Source organism: Chelonia mydas, chromosome 17 (assembly GCF_015237465.2).
Source record: "Chelonia mydas isolate rCheMyd1 chromosome 17, rCheMyd1.pri.v2, whole genome shotgun sequence".
In the NCBI taxonomy this organism is placed as follows: Eukaryota; Metazoa; Chordata; order Testudines; family Cheloniidae; genus Chelonia; species Chelonia mydas.
The window spans coordinates 1822396-1843232 of record NC_051257.2 but is presented as its reverse complement, the minus strand read 5'-3'; the positions used below and the strand labels follow the sequence as shown (position 1 = coordinate 1843232).

The 20837-nt window shown below is 65.1% G+C and overlaps 1 protein-coding gene across 2 annotated transcripts in view; it reads left to right on the top strand.

Moving 5' to 3' along the window:
• SEZ6 (seizure related 6 homolog) overlaps positions 1 to 20837 on the top strand; it is a 69593-nt gene that overhangs the window by 22855 nt on the left and 25901 nt on the right. For both annotated transcript variants that reach the window (XM_037880790.2, XM_037880789.2), the window contains exons 2-3: positions 15738 to 16565; positions 17646 to 17776. In XM_037880790.2, the coding sequence (XP_037736718.1) occupies positions 15738 to 16565; positions 17646 to 17776 (959 nt within the window). The remainder of the gene's footprint in view (positions 1 to 15737; positions 16566 to 17645; positions 17777 to 20837) is intronic.

Below are 20837 nucleotides of genomic sequence, written 5' to 3'. Positions count from 1 at the left end.
ACCAGCTTCTCCAAACTTGTTGCAAGAATTAAAGCTTCGTCGTTCCTGTCCTGTCATGTCTCTCGTTAGCTCCCGTTGCTGGAGGGCTCCTGTCTGTTCTCGTTAGTGCGCCGAATGCTCCTCCATCGCCTGGCAGGGTTGGGCCCCCTGTGCTTGCCCTGCTGTTGGGCCCGTTGATGCCAGTCCTGCTGCCCTGCAGCAGCCAGCACCGGGCGCAATTTTGCATAAATTGTAATTAGGGATTTGTTTGGGTCTTTTTCTTTATGACGTGTCTCTACAGCACGACATGGACCTTGCAGAGAGCGGCACCGGCCTGGGGCGCTGGGAGCAGCCGGGGAGGGGCATGGAGGGGAGCAGCGTGGCCATGTTTTATTTATAGTGACCTTTTCCAGGGCCCAGCTTCACCGCCCGCTCCCCGCCTGGATTCATCAGCCCATCAGGCTGCTGCTCTCGCAGCTTGCCTGATGGAAGCCAGGTGTGACACAGCAGCCATGAGGGGCAAGCACCAGCCAGGTGGGGCTGGGGAGTGACAGCTCGGTGGGCCTGTGATCCCGGCTGCCCAGGCCCCCTCACTGCACGCCGCGGGCACCAAGACCACATCCCTCCTCCTGCCTCTTTTGCTACCCTCGACAGAGATGCCAGCCAGCCACCAGTGCTGGCTCTGGGGATTGACCCGGCAGCCCCAGAACAGGAAGCAGGAGGTGCCGTGGTGCGTGCGGAGGGAGGGGCTCAGATCTGTGTTTGCCCAGCCAGCCCCTCACCCAGTAGCTGTGTTGGTTTCCACCTTGCTCTCCCAGCGCACTCTGCACCTTGCTGCCCCTGGAGTGTATAAAGCAGGTCCCTGTGCTCTGGCCTGGGGCTTCACCCTACCCTGCCCTCTCTGCCTCTCCTTGCGCAGGGCCAGGACCAGCTGGGTGCAGATGACGTGAACTGGCTCCCTGGATCCCCAAAAGAGGGGAGTGGGGCCATCTTCCCAGGGCCAGGGCAGAGAGAACACGTGTAGCCCCTGAGGGGCAGGATGTGGTGGAAGGTGTCATCGGGAGCAGGCAGTGGGGGACACGGAGAGCGACTCTCCTGCTCACAGGAGCGGCCTGAAGCACAGAAACCCCAGGGGCCCAGGCTGCAGCCGTAACCACATCCCCGCATGCTTCCGGGCCTGGGGGTGCAGGGGCCGGGCCTGGGGGTGCAGTGGCCAGGCCAGCGCTCTGTGCAGAGGCAGCCCCTTGTGCTGCATGTCGGCTCCCCATGCATTGAGCACGTAGAGCTTTCAGTGCTGACCGGCTGTAGCGGGTGTGAGCTGCGGGGGCACCTGCCCCGTGGAAGCTGCCCGCGGAACCAGCTCCTTTCCTGGCACAGCAAAGTCCAGTTTGCGGCCATTCCTTGCAGGATTAATTTGCATACTGTGGCTGTGACGAAGTGGGACTGTTCTTAATGTTTCCTCGGCACACTGTAGGGGTGCCTCAGTTTCCCCTAAGCATCTCTTAAGTCTCTAGGTGGTGGGATAAGGGGGTGTAATTGTTGCAGAGCAAAGGGTCAGGGTACATAAATGGCCAACACTGTCTCCTGGCAACTGATGGCCTGGGCCCTTCCCCCCTGCAAGGTGAGAGCTAAAGGGTTGGAGAACAAAGGAATCCGGTAACCTCCTGGCCCGGGAAAGGGACAAAGCCCAGAGGAGGAGGGGCTGGAGAGAGTTTCAGTTTGGGGCTGGCTGGGGACATGGAGTGAAGTGCAGAGGTGGTTGTCTGGCTCACTGCCCCCCAAAATGGATCCAGCTGAGGGGTCCTGTTCTCTGCACCTACAAACTCTGTGTTAGACCATGTTCCTGTCGTCTAATAAAACCTCTGTTTTACTGGCTGGCTGAGAGTCCCGTCTGACTGCGAAGTTGGGGTGCAGGACCCTCTGGCTTCCCCAGGACCCCGCCTGGGCGGACTCGCTGTGGGAAGCGCATGGAGGGGCAGAGAGGAAGCTGAATGCTCCGAGGTCAGACCCAGGAAGGTGGAAGCTGGGTGAGCTGTGTGTCCTGAAGACAGGCTGCTCCCAGAAAGGAGACTTCCCCAGAGTCCTGACTGGCTTCGTATGGAGCACCTCCAGGGCATCGCCCAGGGACTCTGGGACAGTGGCTCATAATGCATTGCTAACTTGGCACCATGGTTCACTCCAGCTGGGGGGCCAGACCCGTGGTGCTGCCTGGAGGGGTTACCTTGCTCCAGACACTGGGGGCGCCCCAGTGCGTGCAGCAGGGACAGAGGCTTTCCAGGCAGGGCAGCCAGCACCCTGCCCCTGCTCTCAGCTCCATGCTGGTTCTGGCCACACAACGTGTCCGTGCTGATGGAGAACAAGAGCTGACCCAGAACATGACTCACTGTCACATTCCCATCATGTCTCTCCGCTGTCAGCCTTCCCGGCCCCAGGGGCCGTGGCGCATGCAGGAGGGACCTTGGTGGCTGGCAGTGGGGGGTGGGGGGAGGCTCTCCGTCCCCAGCTTGACTATGTTCCTGAGAACTTCTCAAACCTCAGAAATTCTCACCCTTCCCAAAGTCAGGCTGCGGGTTGTGGGCAGGGCAGTATCTCACCAGGCCCCATAAAGCGAACAACCCGGGCGTGCGGTAGCACCCGTGCACCACCGACTGTGCCCCTCCAGGCGAGCTCTCCGTGCCTCCATGGGCCACCTGCATCCCCAGCCTCCTTGCTCTGAGCTTTGCAGCCAATGCAGTGAAAGGTCATTCCAGACATCGGAGGCGGGGGATAGACCAAGGAGCGTCCTCCCCCATCCGATCACACAGGCTTCCCTGCAGGAAGGGACGGCTGTGTGGGGATTGGGGTGGGGGTGCCCCATGGAGGTGTCCGGCATGGGTCCTCCACGGGCTCTGCAGGGGGTTGGCGCATCTTGCAGGTGTTTGCTGGTCCTGGGGGCTGTTGCCATGGTCCTGAGGCTGGTTGACCGGAGCAGGGGGCTCTGATCTGCAGAACGATGGCTGGCATGGTCCTGGCCAGGCTGCAGGGAGCTGCTTTGGCAGCCGACCAGCCAGCCCGCTCTCTGTGCCTGCCCTCTGCCCAGGGCCGCTTGCTCGCTCTAATTGCCTCATTTTCATGGCAGCCGGCGCCCGGCCTCCTGCACAGACAGGGGCTGTTCGTGGGGAGGTTAATGAGTGAGGATTGGGCAAGGCTCCTGCCAGCCAGGGCTTTAGACAATTACAAAGAAAACCAAAGGTCCCCTCTGCTGGCTGGGGTCGCGGGTGGCACAGAGAGCTCAGCCAGCACTGAGTGACAGCACGTCCCTCCTCCCCACAGCATGTGGGAGAGGCCCCAGGATTGCTGCAATGCAGCCACCTCTGGGGCACAGCACAACAGCCAGCGTAGGGCAGGGAGCAATGTGCAGAGGGAGCTCGTGCCAGAGAGATGCTGAAGGTCAAACCATCCCTGGGGCTCAGTCAAGCCTTCTTCCCCCGGCCCCCCCAGGGCTGCCTGCTCCAGCAGGCTCCAGGAGTGCAGAGCAACAGTCGCTGGGCCCCGGCTGGCACGCACGCTGCCCGGGGTGGCATGCAGCCCCTGTCTCTCTCGCTTTGCCAGGCACTAGGTTATTGCTTTGTGCACGGCACGATGTCGATTGAGCACGATCCCAGCTGCTGTTTGTTTCTTTTTTACACTAGACACTATTGATTTCTGCTGGGAACCCCCCGGCTTGCCTGCCCACCCCCCGCTGCACCCTCCCTTCACCTGCTGCACACAGCACAGAGAGGCTCATTCTCCAGCAGCCCCAGCGTCGTTCGCTGTTGAGAGACTGGCGCTCGGGAAGTTTGCTGGGGGGATTAGGCCCCCAGACCAGCTGCTCCGGCTGGCAGCATGTGGTGCGTGCCAAGCGCCGGACAGGCTGCTGACAGCCAGGCTGCAGTGCCCTCCCCAGGAGCCTGCCCCTCCGCGCAGCTCCCCTGTGGGCTCAGCAGGGTGGGCGTTTCCTGGGGCCATGCCCAGCGCCGGGGGCAGGCTCAGCTCCAGGATGCCCCTTGCAATCCAGGGCCAGCCCAGGAGAGCCCCGCCAGCAGGGAGCCAACTCCCAGCCCCGCGTGAGGTGCCTGTCCGGCCCAGGGGAGGGGGAGCTGTCAGGGACCTGTGTGCGAACGTGCCCTGTAGTAGCCTGCACACACGCACCACGGGGTGCTGCTGGTGGGCTGAGCCCTCCTTCGCGCTTGTCCCATGACAGCACAAGCAAGGGGGGCTGGGCCAGCTAGTGGTTAGCAAAATGGACAGGGAGTCAGGACTCCTGGGTTCTCCCTCTGGCTCCCTGTGTGACCTAAGGCTGGTCCCGTCCCCGCGCTGTGCTCAGGGTGTGGGTGGCGACGGTGGGGCCTATGGGATCAGCAGTGGGGGCACCGGCCGTGCAGCTGGCACTAGAGGAAGGGGAAGACAAAGGGCTCTGGGCGGTGTCAGTATAAACGCCCACTGTCGGCTGCGGGGATGTGCCCAGGTGGGAAGACGCTTTCTGGGCCTGGTGGGAATTTCCTTTTAGCAGCATTTGCACTGGCCCCTACAACACCTCCGCCTGGCACTTGGCTGGCGCCACCCTCCACAGGACGTCAGTTGCCCTGGATGGTAGCTGGAGAGAGCGTTGTCTTTACCCCTTTGAGTTGAATCCCACCTGACTGCTTGGGTGCCGGGTGTGGGGCTGGCTGCCAGGCACCTCATAGGGCCAGCATCCATTGGGCCAGGAGGGGGGGAACCTGGCTCGTGGCTGGCATATCACATGGCACCCCACCTTGACACTGCTGCCTGGAGCCCTGAGCAGCGCAGCCATTGTCCCCTGGTGAGTGTGGCCCCAGCTCTCCCCACGCCGTGCCATCGCTCAGTACCTGCCATCTCCCCATGCCCCTCGGGGCCTGTGCACTCAGCCCGCAGCCCTGGCTGTGCAGTGCTGGCCCTGCGTGGAGCTGGGCAGTGTCATTTTGCCAAGTGCCTCAATGATTTGTTTCAGAGTAGCAGCCGTGTACTCCCTGTGCGTGGCCAGAAGGCAGTTCGTTCCCACCCTCTCTGTGCAGCTGCTGGCCCCAGGCCGGGGTTCAGGGGTGCCGGCACTCCAGCGAGCCCGGGGTTTTCCTGGGGCGCGTGGGAGCTGAGCCCTCTGCCGGGCTCAGTGGCGAGCAGCGTGGCGTCTGCTCTGGGGGGTGCTGGCGCTGCCATGTTGCCGCAGCACCAGGTCTGCACGCGGGAGGCAGCTGCCACCTCCACTGGCACTGCCGGCTGTGCCCAGCCTGGGGAGCGAACAGGGTGGGTGGTGGCCGTGCCGCAGCCTGGGAGAGCATGGGGGGAGCATCCAAAGTGAGCGCTGCATTGCAGGGGAGCGGCTGCTGGTTGCACAGGGGGCAGATATCCCTCCTCTTCCGGAGCCAGGGGCGGGAGCCGGGCTGGGGGCTCTGAGCCCCTCCCGTGCTTCGCTGGGGGGCGCCGCTTTGGGAGCCTCCGCGGCCTCGTGACCATCTCTTGTGCTGCGAAGGTGCTGAGCCCCTGCATCCCCAGCCCGGCCCCCAGCTGCTTATTCCTGGGCTGGTAATAGGACCACGGCGGGAGTGTTTCCAATGTGCCCGGCACAGCTTCGGCACCTGGCAGCGCTAGGCCCATCGTTCTCGGGGACCTGGCTCCTGCAGAGCCTGCCCCTCGGCCCCAGACCTCCCGTGCTTGGCCCGGGGCAGCGTCGCACCCAGCCCCATGGCAGGTGTGCTGGGAGCCCCCCTGGAGCCCAGGGCACTGGGGGCACCACAGCCTGGCAGAGGCGATCCCTCTCGCTCTCTCTCCTGGCTTTGCCGAGCAGACGAGCCTCCTTCAGCAGAAGCCAGAGTGCTGACTTATGTGCGATTAGCCGCCGTGCAGGGCTGATCTGCCAGTGCTTGTTACCAGCTCAGTGCCTAATCCCGCAGTCTAAAGGGCCTTCCGCTAACAAGCAGCCGCGCTGCCGGATCCCTGGCTCCAGCAGCTCCGCATCTGATCTGTTTTCCTGAGGCAGAATCTCTTCCACCCCCTGCCCCACCACCCACTCGCCCCGCTGCTGGCGTGGTCTCTCCTTCCACTCACTTGTTCCCCAGCCAGGGGGGTGCAGAGCCGAATGGGGGGAGTGTGGAGCTCAGGGCCTGGCTCAGGTTCTGTCCCCAGCTCTGGGGAGGGAGCGGAGTCTGGTGGGGTGGAGCAGGGGGGTTGGGAGCAGGACTCCTGGGTTCTATCCCCCGCTCCGGGTGGGGAATGGGGTCTGGTGGGTTGGAGCAGGGGGGTTGGGAGCAGGACTCCTGGGTTCTATCCCCCGCTCTGGGTGGGGAATGGGGTCTGGTGGGTTGGAGCAGGGGGGTTGGGAGCAGGACTCCTGGGTTCTATCCCCCGCTCCGGGTGGGGAATGGGGTCTGGTGGGTTGGAGCAGGGGGGTTGGGAGCAGGACTCCTGGGTTCTATCCCCCGCTCTGGGTGGGGAATGGGGTCTGGTGGGTTGGAGCAGGGGGGTTGGGAGCAGGACTCCTGGGTTCTATCCCCCGCTCCGGGTGGGGAATGGGGTCTGGTGGGTTGGAGCAGGGGGGTTGGGAGCAGGACTCCTGGGTTCTATCCCCCGCTCCGGGTGGGGAATGGGGTCTGGTGGGTTGGAGCAGGGGGGTTGGGAGCAGGACTCCTGGGTTCCGTACCACCGACTCGCTACGCGGTGTCAGGCACATGACTCCTCTGCGCCTGTTTTGTCACCGTGGGATCCCACAGCTTTGCGCGTGAGGTTTATTCTGTGCTGAGGCACAGCGCTCTCCCTGGAGCCGCTGGCAGGGGGACGTTAGCCCAGCCAGCCCCACCCCGGCACAGCACTCTCCACCCGCCTGGCAGACCCGGGCACCAGGCGCCTCGTGCGGCTCATGGCTGTTCTCAGTGGCAGGTGGGAAGATGAGTGTGGAGGGCTCAGGGTGCCCAGCAAACCTCCGGGGGAGAGATACGCCACTGGACAAAGAGGGTGCCTTTAGCCCAGCCCCCTGGCTGTGCGGAGACCCAGCGCTGGCATCGCCCCCCAGCTTCTCCCTTCCAGCTAGTGCTGTGTCCGGCCCAGGGCGTGTGGGGAGCCCTGTGGGGCGCTGAGCCCAGGAGCTGCACTGGGCAACGTTGCAGGCAGGTGAGCATCAGGGCAGAGACCAGGCCTCTGCTTTCTGCTCAGCGCCCGCAGGGTTACCCGCGGGCCGGGTTGCACTGACTCCAGTGGGACGCAAGCATGTGCCCAGCTGCGGCAGAAGGGGCGTGGGAGGGGGCTGGGACCCAGCCTGCGCCGGGCATGAGGGTGGGGGTAGGGCAGGCCGGTCGGTGCCCAGGGGCCTTCTGTATTGACAGCACCCGCAGGGTACCTGGTGCAGCCCGGTGCAGCCCCACTCTCTGGTCTTCCCTTGCCTGAGCCCAGCGTGTTGCTCCGGGCGTGGTGGGAAACGGGGGCGTTTCTCAGGGCTGCGTGGAAGCGTTTGGTACTCGCTCCAGGACTGCCCAGCAATCCACGGGCAGCGGGAGCGGAGCGGGGGCGCTACCGAGCGATGGCTCTTCCTGCAGAGCCTTCTTTGGTATTAACCAAAATATTCGGCTGCCTACGTCCCACCCCCGCAGGGGCTCCCCCAGCCCAGCGTTACATAATCGGCGCCTGGCTGGCCCCGTGTCTCTGCTGGCAGCCTCTGGTACACAGGAGCCGGCGCTGATGAGGTTGCAGGGGTCGCGGAGTGAATCTCTCCTGATGGGGTATTATTAGCATTTCAATTTATTTACACGTTTTGCTGGAGCACAAAACACCCATTGAGAAGTTACATCTCATTATCAGAGCCATCCAGCGAGCAGCAGGAGCAGAGTTATCGCAGCCGTTTAGAGCGGTGAGGAGAAAATAACCCACTCGGAGAGAGCTGAGCCGAACAGCCAGCTGGTTCCGGAGCCGGGGGCAGCATCCGCGGGGTGGAGCACCAGAGCCCTCTCCCTCCCTAGGGCTGGCACCGCCAGGACAGCACCAGTGCACCCTGCTGCCCGCTCTGCCAGTGTGTCCCCTGCCCTGGGGAGATGGGCCATGCAGCTGGCACCCCCCTGTTGGCACTGGTCTCTGCACAGCCGCTCCATGGCTGCTGCTGGGCTCCGAGACCCCAAGGGACACGGCCTTGTTTTCTGCCCATCTCCCCCGGGTTTGGTGACACCCCGTGCAGGGCTGTGGCCACACAGCTCTCTGAGCCTGGGGTCACTGCTGAATGCCCGGCCCGGGGCAGGCAAGTTCCCAGAAGCTTTTGCAGGTGGCTGAGTCCCGTGGGGACGAAGGGGAATCTGCATTGGCAGGCTGTGTTCACGAGCACGCCAGGCCAGGGGGCTGGGGGCATCTCTTCCCCATAGATCCCACCCCCTGGAGTGGGGAGCCGTTGCAGGCAGCAGTTAATGAGCCGGTGTAGGGCTTGGGCTGGAGTGCTAATCCCCTATTAAAACCTAAAAGGGATTCTGGCGCCCTTCAGTATAAACTCATTAACTTTTATGGTATAATAAATGGATCCTATTAAAAAATAATTCCAGTCGTGCTGGGTGCAACTTAACCTCTTAGAACTTCTGCAACGAGGCACATTTCTCCCTGCTGCGGCGGGGAGGGGGGAGCAGGGCCTCTCCCGTCCACTACTGTGCAGCGAGGCTCCTCTGCGCTCTGGGGACACGCCCGTAGGGCCGCCCGCCGGCCCCAGGGGCGCGTCCCCGCCCCCCGTCCTGGAGGCTGCAGGTCGGGGCTCCCTCCGGCTGCCACCCAGCCCTGCTCTACGTGCACGTGGTGCTGGGGGCCAGCGTGCCAGCAGGTGGCCTCCGGACACCTGGGTTCATAGGGGGCCTTGCCATGGGTAAGGAGAACACCTGGTGCCATCCAGTGGGTTAATGATAAAGTAGGAAGGGACGTAAATCGGGCTGTACCAGGGCAGGCAATGGCCCTGCGCCGGCTGCTCCTCATGTCTCCTCTGACAGAACTGGCTGTGCCCGGGCCGGGGCTGGGCGGGGCTGGCGAGTCCTGTGATTCCCACAAGGGCCTGGAATAACAAATGAAAACGGGGACCTGGGGGGATCTTGACGCGCCCTGGCCCAGGGAGACGTTCTCCACAGCCAGCATCTCCTGCAAGCCCTGGGTGCTGTGGGTTGAGGGGCGTTAGCTGGGGTGAGGGAGAGTGGGATTAAGATAGCACGAGGTGCTGAAGGACGGCATTGGGCGGGGGGGCCTGGGGCTGTGATAGTGGGGATGGGGCTGTGGGTCAGGAGTAAGGGGCACATGCAAAGCTTCGGGGCGGGGAGCCTTTTGCTGGCAGCCCCCACCCACCCTCTGAGCACCAAATTCAGCAGGACTCAGGAACTGGAGCAGTAACCTTTTCCCCAATCTTTGAAGCTCAAGCCTCTTCCTAGCCCCTTCAACAGTCACCTGGGGATTCATCCTTGAAGGGCCCTGCCCTCGGTAGCGTTCGGTATAATTACCTGCTAATTGGCAGTATCGTGTCATCAGTGCGGGGCGTAAGCGCTCCGCCAGGGCGTGCCCTGTGCGCTGACGTGGCCTGTCTTGGCACTCGCGCCGCCTGGCCACCGGGTGCCATTGCCTGCCACCGGCAGACACGAGCCGTGGGCCGCGCGCCGGGCCCAGAGCAAGAGGGCACCTGAGCCTGCGGCAGGGCCCTCGGGACATGGCTGATCCCTGCTGGGCACGTCCTTGGCTCTCTCCGTCCCACCTAGGGATGCCCTCCCCGGGAGCTGAACTCTGCTGCAGCCGTTAGCTGGCATCTCCTGCTCCCCTCTGGCACGTGGCACAATGGCCCCCCGCCACGCCCACCCTGGTGTGCATCTGCCGCGTCCCTGGTGCTGCCAGGCCTGAGGGAGCTGCGCTGGGCAGTGAGGGGGGGCAGGAAGCTGCTGAAGGCTGCCTGCTCACTCTGGCCTGGGGGTGAAGGGTGCGGGAGCTCCCCCCGACGTGGCGCCAGGAGCTCCCAGCACCAGCGTTAGCTCCTCTAGCAAGCCTCTTCATCCTCCCGGAGTTGGCGTTCAACGCTCCCGACCGGTGTTAACACCCTCACTGGCGTGCCTCAGTCACTGCCCCGCACCGGGGACCTGAGCGCCACAGCGCGCCCCCCTGCATCCCTACTGCCGCCCTGAGCAGGGCAGCTGCGCTCCCCTGCCGGCTCCGAACGACCCAACCCAGGCGGGCCCAAGGGGCAGGCGAGAGATCGCTGAAGACAGGCCCTGAGGCCTGGCGAGGGCCCATCTCACCCCGAGCCGCCGGCCCTGCGTGAGAGGGGCCGGGCTGACCTGGGGCCCAGGCAGACAGTGCAATGTGGTTTAGCGCGTGAGGAATGCCCTTCCTGTTGGGAAAATCAAGTGTTCTCCACTCCCCAAAGCAATCTCCCTGCTTGTCTGGAAAGAGGAAACAATTCAGCCACCGTTTACGTAGGCCCTACAATAAGTCTAGTGTTGGGTGCTCTCCGGGCAGCACTGGTGTCGCCAGTGACCACACGGCTGAGCTGTGATGTCTTCTGTAACGGGGGAAGGGGCATTCTGAGAGCTCTGCCCCCCCACCCCCCGGTAAGGTGGGGCAGGGCATGTGTGGGAGCCGTCCCCAGGAAATGGGGTCACACGGCAGCTCTTGGGGCACAAGCGGTGGTGGGGAGGAGACGCAGGGAGAGCGAATTCGCCAGGGAGCCATGTTCAATGGCTCATTAGGACTGATGAAAGCCTTTTCTCATTTAGTCTAAATACTTTAAATGGCTTCACACATAGGTTATTTGCATAGCTTAGGAGATAATGTGCAGGGAGGGCCGCTAATGAGGCTGCGGTGCTGGCAGGAGGGGAGCGCGCCTGCCACAGAGCCGTACGGGCTGCCCTGCCCACCCTGCCCCCTGCGGCTGGCCTGGAGCGCAGGTCTGCTCTCCTAAGGTCCCAGCTCCTGGAGTCAGGTGACGGGGGGAAACCTCGGCTGGCATTTCGGAAAAGAGTGCGTTTCCAGCCCTAGTGCTGGAGGACAGCTGCTGGGAACAGGCCCTGAGGCACCAACCCAGGAGCAAAGAACCAGATGTGGTTAGAGTTAAAATCTCCTGACATCAGGGCCTAGCTCAGGATCTGTGCAGGTGGGGGCTGGTGGTGCCGGGTAGGAGCGGAGGGCAGGTCAGCCCATTAAGAGCCCCAGCTGCTGGAATAGGCTATTTGAAGACATGGGCATAGTTCGGGGAGGGCAGGGGGCGTTGACCCCCTCAACTGCAAGCGTTGGGCAGGTGTGGAATTTGCTCCCCCGTGTGTGGCCCCATTGGCCTGACTGGAGCTGCCCCCGCAAATATAGAAGTCAAATGAGGCCTATGCTTGAAGGCCGCTGCTCCCCTGGGGCTCCTCTGGAGGGGTCAGCGGGGAGCGAGGTAGAAAGCCCTGTGTGAAGTGTTGGCCCAGCTGCGTTCCAGCGGCCCAGAGCTGTGTGTGTGTCCGTGTGTCCCAGTCTGTGCCGGGGTCCACCGAGCTGCACCAGACCCAGCTCTGCCCACAACAGATGCCCTGGACATCAAGCCGGAGGGTGGCTGGGCTGTGGCGGGGCTGGGAGTGAGCAGGGGGGTGGCGGGACCATGGCGGGGCAGGGAGTGAGCAGGAGGGTGACTGTGGCCCTGGCGTGGCTGCGAGCGAGCAGGAGGGCGGTGGGGCCGTGGCAGGCCTGCGAGCGAGCAGGAGGGCGGCGGGGCCGTGGTGGGGGCTGCGAGCGAGCAGGAGGGCGGCGGGGCCGTGGCAGGCCTGCGAGCGAGCAGGAGGGCGGCGGGGCCGTGGCGGGGGCTGGGAGCGAGCAGGAGGGCGGCGGGGCCGTGGCGGGGGCTGGGAGCGAGCAGGAGGGCGGCGGGGCCGTGGCGGGGGCTGGGAGCGAGCAGGAGGGCGGCGGGGCCGTGGCGGGGGTTGCGAGCGAGCAGGAGGGCAGTGGGGCCGTGGCGGGGGCTGGGAGCGGGCAGGAGGGCGGCGGGGCCATGGTGGGGGCTGCGAGCGAGCAGGAGGTCGGCGGGGCCGTGGTGGGGGCTGCGAGCGAGCAGGAGGGCGGCGGGGCCGTGGCGGGGGCTGGGAGCGAGCAGGAGGGCGGCAGGGCCATGGCGGGGGCTGGGAGCGAGCAGGAGGGCGGCGGGGCCGTGGTGGGGGCTGCGAGCGAGCAGGAGGGCGGCGGGGCCGTGGCAGGCCTGCGAGCGAGCAGGAGGGCGGCGGGGCCGTGGCGGGGGCTGGGAGCGAGCAGGAGGGCGGCGGGGCCGTGGCGGGGGCTGGGAGCGAGCAGGAGGGCGGCGGGGCCGTGGCGGGGGCTGGGAGCGAGCAGGAGGGCGGCGGGGCCGTGGCGGGGGCTGCGAGCGAGCAGGAGGGCAGTGGGGCCGTGGCGGGGGCTGGGAGCGGGCAGGAGGTCGGCGGGCCGTGGTGGGGGCTGGGAGCGGGCAGGAGGGCGGCGGGGCCGTGGCGGGGGTTGCGAGCGAGCAGGAGGGCGGCGGGGCCATGGCGGGGGCTGGGAGCGAGCAGGAGGGCGGCGGGGCCGTGGCGGGGGCTGGGAGCGGGCAGGAGGGCGGTGGGGCCGTGGCGGGGGCTGGGAGCGAGCAGGAGGGCGGCGGGGCCGTGGCGGGGGCTGGGAGCGAGCAGGAGGGCGGCGGGGCCGTGGCGGGGGCTGGGAGCGAGCAGGAGGGCGGCGGGGCCGTGGCGGGGGCTGGGAGCGAGCAGGAGGGCGGTGGGGCCGTGGCAGGGGCTGGGAGCGAGCAGGAGGGCGGCGGGGCCGTGGCGGGGGTTGCGAGCGAGCAGGAGGGCGGCGGGGCCGTGGCGGGGGCTGGGAGCGGGCAGGAGGGCGGCGGGGCCGTGGCGGGGGCTGGGAGCGAGCAGGAGGGCGGTGGGGCCGTGGCGGGGGCTGGGAGCGAGCAGGAGGGCGGCGGGGCCGTGGCGGGGGCTGGGAGCGAGCAGGAGGGCGGCGGGGCCGTGGCGGGGGCTGGGAGCGAGCAGGAGGGCGGTGGGGCCGTGGCGGGGGCTGGGAGCGAGCAGGAGGGCGGCGGGGCCGTGGCGGGGGTTGCGAGCGAGCAGGAGGGCGGCGGGGCCGTGGCGGGGGCTGGGAACGAGCAGGAGGGCGGCGGGGCCATGGCGGGGGCTGCAGGCAGTCAGGTAGCACCCCCAAGTTGGCTCCACATTCTGGCAGGCACAGGCGTGAGTGCATCCCGCTCCGGCACCGGTGGGCAGCAGGAGGGAGGGTCTCACTGCTGCGTTAGATGAAGGTCTCCGCTCGGAGGCTGGGCCAGTGCATTTGTTAGCTCCGGGCCCAGCCCCAGGTGTGACATGGGCTGCTTCACACTCCCCTGCCTGCAGGCTGCAGGCCCCGCTCCAGAGCAGCCTGCCTGGCATCCGACTTTCCCGGCACTGGCGTCTCCGTGGCCCCCTGCGCTGCCCGGCAGGTCCCTGGGACGGGGGGATTCTCTCTCACACCCCTCCCAGCACAGGTCAGCAGGCTCCCCGTGGGGACACTCAACCCTGGAGCCTTCCCAGCACGGGCACAGCGCTCTCTTCTCTCTCTCCACCTGCGCTGGGCACGCCCTGTGCTCCCTCTGCCTGCAGCGGTGAGGCTCGCCCCAGGCCGGGGTGAGGAGCAGGACCCTTGGGAGAGGAGTTCCTGCCCCAGGCTGGGGGTTGGGCTGCAGAGCTCTGCCCCGCCTTGCCCGGCTGCAGGGCCGCTGGCTGCACCTTGGGGTCGGCCCTGCCCCCCCTCTGGAGCTCCCGGGGGCCCGACCTGTAGTGGGTGCGACAGGCAGGACTCAGCCCCTACAGGGCCCCCAGCTGTTGGTTAGTGATGCACTGGGCTTGATCCTGCCGGGCACTGCAGCTGGGAGCAGGGGGAACCTCGTGGCCCACGAGCAGCCGCTGGGCCCGGGGAGCTCCGCTGAGCCAGTCTCAGCTGGGAGTCACCCCCGGTTGCCCTGGGCTGGCTGTGCTGGGCTGGTCTTGGCCAGGAGCCCCCTCCGTAAGCCAGTAGTGCTCTCCTGCCCCTCTTTGCTCTAACCTTCAGCACAGCAGGGCGGGTGGGGGATGGGAAACACCCGTGCCCCTCAGTGTGAAACAAGCTGCAGCGTCCCATCCATTAGCACGTGTTGCATTGCTGGGCATGCCCCCCCGGAGCAGCCACATGCAGGGTAAGGGCCCCGTAATGCTGGCCAGAAGCGCCATCTCCCCAGAGCCGTGGCAGCGCCCATCGGCCGCGTGGCAGGGCTGCCGAGCCAGCTGCCGATTGCACAGTCAATGATGTTCCGGCTCCAGCTCTCTTTACCCAAGAACACACGTCCCCCGATAAAGTCGTCAGCTTTATCGAAAGCGATTGGCGCCTCCTCTTAGATACCGTTCTGCCTCGCTGCTCCCGCTCCTCTGCCGGCTGCCAGTCCCTCCTAGCAGGAAATGGGGAGGGGGTCTTCACAGTGCCCCTGCCTTGCCTGCGTGGGGAAGGGGCTGGCTCGCAGCTGGGCTTGTCTCAGTCACGGGGGTCAGCTCAGCTCCCGTCCCTGGCCCCTGCAGCTGGCCTGGGACGGTAAGGCCTGGAGCCTGTCTTGGGTAGGAGAAGGAGTGGGGTGGGCGCAGTTCTGGGGCAGTTACTCAGCTGCCTGTCGTCTGTTGCCAGTGTCCTGTCCCCTCCATTCTCCAGGTCCGGGCTCAGGATACCAACCCCATATAGGGCCCCCAGCCTGGCTGCGCGATGGAGCTGCTTGCTGTGTCCCCGCACCAAGGCGATAGTTTGGGTCTGCAGGATACTGGTGCCAGGGCTAAGGGCTGAGCACCCGAGGGCCCCTGGCACCATTGCAATGTGTGGGGCACTGGCTTTGGGCTGGCCCAGCTTCAGAGACCAGGCTGGGCAGGAGAGTGAATTCTGGGGAGCCTTCAGGAGCCTCACTCGGGGCCTGCTTGTGGGGGGAGCTGAGATCCAGGCTCCTGCCGGGCTCCAGCTGCCCAGGAAAGGGGTGCTCTGTCTCTTAGAGAAGCTGGGACCTTTGGTGTTCCCAGCAGGGCTCCAGTTCCCCTCCCCGGGGGCCCTGGGCACAGTGCAGAGGCCAGTAGCTCAGTTTGTTTTGAGGCCGGCGGCCCAGGGCGTGTGGTGTTGAAGCCGTGACTGCAGGCAGGAGCAGGGCAGTGCAGGGCCTTTTGGTGGCTGGGGGTGGCAGCTCTGCAGACCCCCCCCCATGCCTCTGGGAAGGGGAGCAGTGAGGCAGAACGGTATCTAAGAGGAGGCGCCAATCGCTTTCGATAAAGCTGACGACTTTATCGGGGGATGTGTGTTCTTGGGTAAAGAGAGCTGGAGCCAGAACATCATTGACTCTGCAATTGGGCGCTGCTCTGAGGGCGCTGCGCTGGGGGGGACCTGTCCCCCTCCGCACATGGCGTCTGTCCCCCCACAAGCTTGGCGGAGGCTTGTGGCTGTCGGCAGCTGCTGAGGGAATTGGCAGCTGGTCTGAGAGCAGCACCCAGGCCAGCCTGGGGGCCTGGAGGGCTGGGTGCTGCCTTAGGTGGCAGCCAGCGTCCTGGGGGTCTCCTGCTGGCTGGGCGGGGATGTTCTGAGCATCTGGGTGCCTCCGAAGCACCAGCCGCCACCCTGTGAATTGCCACGATTGAGCCCCTTGGGGGTGGCGGGGCACGATGCCAAGGTTCATATTGCCAGGCCTCTGACAGCCCAGCTCCCCGACTCGCCCTAGCCCCTTCCCTCTTGGCCACCCCTGTTCTCAGCCACCTCTCTCCTCCTTCCAGACTTTGCCTCGGAGGAGCCGAACGTGGTGGGCCGGAGGGCAGCGGGGAGCTCTGAGGCTGAGGGGGACCAGACGGTGCCCCCCACTCCGGACGAGCTGGAGGGCAAGGTCCACTTTGTCACCACGGCCCCCACGCTGACGCTGCTCAACCATCACCCGCTGCTGGAGGAGTTCCTGCACGAGGCCCTGGTGAAGAAGGACTATCTGAGGCAGGTGCCCTTTCTCACATGGGGCCTGCAGGGGCCAGGCCCGGTCCTGCCCGACGCGCCAGGGCGGATCACGCAGACCCCCAGGGCCAACCTGCCAAACCAAGATGACCTTCCGGTGTTTTCTGACCTGACTACATCCCTCACGGTGCCAGCCACAGCCCCCGTGACCATGACCAGCCCCACGGCCCTAGTGGGAGAGAAGGCCAAGGCCAGAGACACGGAGAGGACCCCAGAAATGGTCAAGCCGGCGTTCACTGAGGAGCTGCTGACCACGGCTGCAGGCCGCGTGGCCCCATGGGCAGAGCCCCAGCCAGCTGGCCCAGAGACCAACTCCGCCTCTGCCCTCACGGAGCCTCCCATCACCCCGTCGCCTGCCATCTCCCAAGCCGCCCTGACCAACCCAGGTCAAGCCACCACCGACATGGTGGTCAGCAACACCACCACCGCCATCACCCCCACAGCCTGGTTTGTCTCGCCACAGGTGCCCGGCCCAGCGCTGCCACGGGCCAAGGAGCCCGAGCCGGAGGCTGCCGCCACAGCCACGGTTTCTGGGGACGACGAGGAAACCACCACAACCACCATCATCACCACGACTACCATCACCACGGTGCAGGTACCAGGTGAGGGCACTCCCACCCCAGCGGTGACCAGGGGCACCAGGCCAGGCCGCCTGCTAAAGCGGGGGTGGGAGTGGCCGTAGGGTCTTCGGAGAGAGCTGGACCCGCTTTTGGGGTAAGGCTAAAAGGGGGCTGTTGGCAGTGGGCCGTCCGCACAGGGCAGTCGCGATACGTTGGCGACACAAGGGAAGCCGGGGAGGAGTTGGGCACAGGTCTGACTGGCGGCATCGTTCCATGCCCAGCGCGTGGCAGGCACACAGCATGTGTGTCACCGCATGGCGGGGAGATGGTCACGGGCTGCCGGAGAGACCAGCTGCCTCGGTTGGGAGCCGGCTCCCACTGGGACTGGGCTGGTGGGCACCCCGTTGCAGCAGCCAGGACAGCTGCTGTCCAGGTATGGAACGGCTCTAAGGATCGAGCTCAGCTGCTTTGAGCTCTCCGCCAGCAACACTCATCCCCCAGGTTCCCAGGGTGCGCGGCCCAGTGGGAGGGGGCTGCTGTTGCTGTGGCGTGCAGCCCCTCCTGGGGTGGGGGGCCTGTGGCCGTGGCCCCACCAGGAAGGGGGCAGTGGGAGCTGTACTGGAGATGGGTCCCACAGCAAAGCAGGGTTAGATGGGACCTGTGCCCGGTCCACGCTAGCGCTCCCGCCTTTGCACCCCTGCTAGAGCTGGGCCCAGTGTAGACGCACTCTAGATGGAGGCCGGTTTAGCCCATGGCCTCTGGCCCAGCGCAACAGTGTGAGTGTGAAATGGGGCATGATGGCCGCGAACCCAGAAGCCGGGGGCTTGTCCTGGGAAAACTCTTATCTAAGGAGATGGAGCTGGTGGGGGAGGGAGGGTACAGGCTGCTTCTGGCCCTTGGTGGGGTACTGGGGATGAGGCTAACCAGGGGTTCCACTTCCCTGGCTGGGGGTGAAACCATGAGCCACCCTCTCATCAGCACCAGGTGTCCCAGAGACCGGGCTAGCAAGAGGAGGGGGTGAGGATGCTAGACCCTTTCTGGGAGAGGAGGGGTGCAATAGGCTGGCGGGGCAGGGAGCAGGCGTGAAGCCTGTCTGATCCCATGGTTTCCTCTTGTCCCCAGCTCCGTGCAACTGGAACCTCACTGGCCCCGAGGGTTCCTTGGAGTCTCCGGAGCCAGTCAGTTCTCCCTATGACAGCCTGGACTGCACTTACACCATCTCCGGATACCCCGGCTACGGCGTGGAGATCAAGGTCGGTAACGTGGGCTCCTGAATGCCGCATCGCCAGCTGGGGCAGCCGGGGGGGGGGACCCTGCAGCCCCCAAGTCCCTGAGTGGGGAAAAACACTCATGGGCTCGAGGCCGGGCCATGCAGGGGACGGGAGGGGTTTCTGGGCCGTGTGCGTCTCACGGCGCGAATGGAATCCTAGCGAAGTGCCTGCAAACCGCCAACCCCCCAAACCCCACCGCCGCCTTTCGCCCCACTGAGCTTTGTGCCGGGAGCGCCTTGGTGGAGCTCGCGCTGAGCACCCTGCAGCTCTCCTCCCCCACAACAGATGGCACTGGTGGTACCGGGCAACACTCAATATGCAAATCTTTCTGCGCAAAGCATGCTGGGCCTTCCTCCTTACTACCTGGCAGGGGGCATCTCCAGCTGTGGGACAGGGAATTGGGCCATGGTGCCAGGTTGGAGGGGCAGGGCAGGCCCTGCCGTGGCTGCAGGAGTGAGTAGCATGGGCACCACTGCAGGCACCATGGTCACCCAAGGCTGTGTGGGTGTATGGAGTATGGGCACTCTGGACCTGGAGCCCCGCCTTCCCCTGAGGGCCTGGCCTGGCAGTCCCCTCCCCCTGGCACAGCCCTCTCGACTGCGGCCCCAAGGCCCGGCGGTGTCCCTTCTCGGTGGACTCCCATCCAGTTGACACCCCATGGGTTCTGCTTGGCTGCCATTTCCTTCATCTTCAGGTATTATGCCACCTTGTGTCCCTTTTGGCCACAGTCATTACATTTCAGGTCCCTCAAGTCCCACGAGGGGAGTCGGCATTCCCGGGCACCCCTGAGTTGGGCTTCCTAAAGTCCCACCTTGGAGAGGGCTCTGGGTGACTCCCCTTCTGAGTCCCTGATGTGGGTCTCCCTCCTGCCCCCGATCTGCTGTCAACAAACTCTTCTGCCAGTGCCCCCGTACTGCGCAGATCTTTGGGCTTCTGGTCCACTAACCACATCTTAAGATCTGGAGGGCAGATGTCGCACAGCTGCTCCAACCCCACGAGGTTATACACGTCCTGTGCGATTGTGGCCCCTGCGCCCTTCCCCCACTTGAGGAGATATTCCCCCAGCAGGTTGGCGACCTCCTTGTAGGTGACGCCTGAGGTCTTGCGTACACCCCGGAATCGTTTCCTGTACGCCTCGGGGTTCAGTTCAAACTTCTGCAGCAAAGCCTGTTAGAACAGGTCATAGTCCCCGTCTCAATACCATCCCTTGGGCTGAATGCCTCTATGGCCGTGGGACCAGCAGGGGGGTCAGACAGCGGAGCCTGTCTGCAGGGTCAATCTGTTTCAGCTCACTAGCCTTCTCAAAGGTTGTGAGATAGGCATCAATAGCCCCCCCTCTCCTTAAACCGGGGCAGCAGTTTGGTGTCTAGATTCCCCACAACACTGGCATCTCAGGCCTTTCCCCACTTACCCCCCGGCAGGCCCTCTTAGCCCGCCGCTCCTCCAACGCCAACTGGTGCTTCCGCTGTTCCGCACGGTCCTCTTGTTCTCTCTTTCTGTCCGCCAGCCTCCGCTCCTCCCGCTCCAGCTCCTTCGCTTTCAGCGCCAGCTCCAGTCTCCGCAGCTCCTCCAGGGAGGAATCCGACTGGGGTCCCCCTGCGCTGCCTGGGGAGTCGGGTCTGATAGGTTCCCACTTGCTACCCAGACTGCCCCCACGGCTACTCCCCGGCTCTCCGGGCACCCCAGGAGCCCCCCTGGGGTCTGGAGCCTGTTCCTCAGACTGGTCATTCTCTACAAGCTGAGCCATCAGCTGCTCCTTAGTGAGCCTCCCCACGCTCAGCCCTCTCTCCCTGCACAGACATGCCAGGTCCCTCGTACGGAGCTGGTTATAGGCCATTTCCAGGCCGGCCCCTTTCAATACCCTTGTTCTATCGCTGGCAGCCACTCACTGCCAGGCGCCTGTGCTCGCAGCCCACCGTCTACAGGGTGCATCCGCGAGCCACCCTCTGCTACCACGTTGTCACGGACTTGGCCCCATGCAGTCCGTAGGGGGTGCCCCTTTCAGTGCGACAGCCCTTCTCCCGGGGGTCCACTCTCTCTCGGGGTTAAGCCCCTCCACCTCCTGGAGCCACACCTCTCTGAGCCTTAACACACCCATTTCTCGCCATGGGCCCCCACAGGGAGTCCACTCACTCTGGCCCCCCGGGGCCTCCACCCCCACCCCCACCCCTCCCCGAAGGGGATGATGCAACCCTGCTCTCTAGACCGGAGGGACTCTCAGCCAGTGTAAAACAGGAGGGTTTATTGAGCACTGAACACAGCACAGGAAACTCTCAGGGCCTTAGGCCTGGCCTCCCCCAGCACAGCATATCCAAGTCTCCCCTACATCCAGGTGGGCTCTGCCTGCTCCCTCCCTCCAGCCCAGAGCCCCCCTGCTTCCCAGCTGGGCATCTGATAGCACGAGCTCCAAGCCCCGCCTCTGTCCATTGTCTTCTCTGCAGGAAAACAGGGTCATCTACAGAGTCGCCTGGGCCCCTTCTCCTTTCTTCGCAGCCCATTGTCCTCCCACTGGCCAGACCCGGCTGGGCCTCCTGAGCTGGGCCTCCGGGTCACCAGGTCACCTGGTTGGGGTCTCCATTCTCCACGCCAGTGGTTGGGGTCCCAAGTTCCCTCTCCGGTCCTCTGTAACAACGAACTCCCTCTCCCATCACGTTGTTAAACCCATAGCACCTAGGGAAACTGAGTCACGCTGTCTCTGCATGCAAACCCTAGGAAAACCAAGAAAATCCCCCATAGGAAACAAGGAAAAGCAAGAAACTCCCCCACTCCGTCACAAGGCCCTTACGCCACCGCAGTGCTGTGGAATGGAGACAGCAGCAAAGGCCAGCCCTGCTCTGATGGGGTCTGTGGTGGGCCCATGGCCCAGCACTCCAGGACTTTCTCTCTTGGCTACGCAGAACCACCTGGGAGGGAAACGCTGCCTGGCGAGCAGGAAGGGACTCCCCAGGGGGAAGAGCAGGGGACCTGGGGTGCAATTGAGGAGCCCGTCCAGCTGCAGGGGGGCTGGAAATGCCACTGAGGAGCAAACCCAACCCTCTACCGA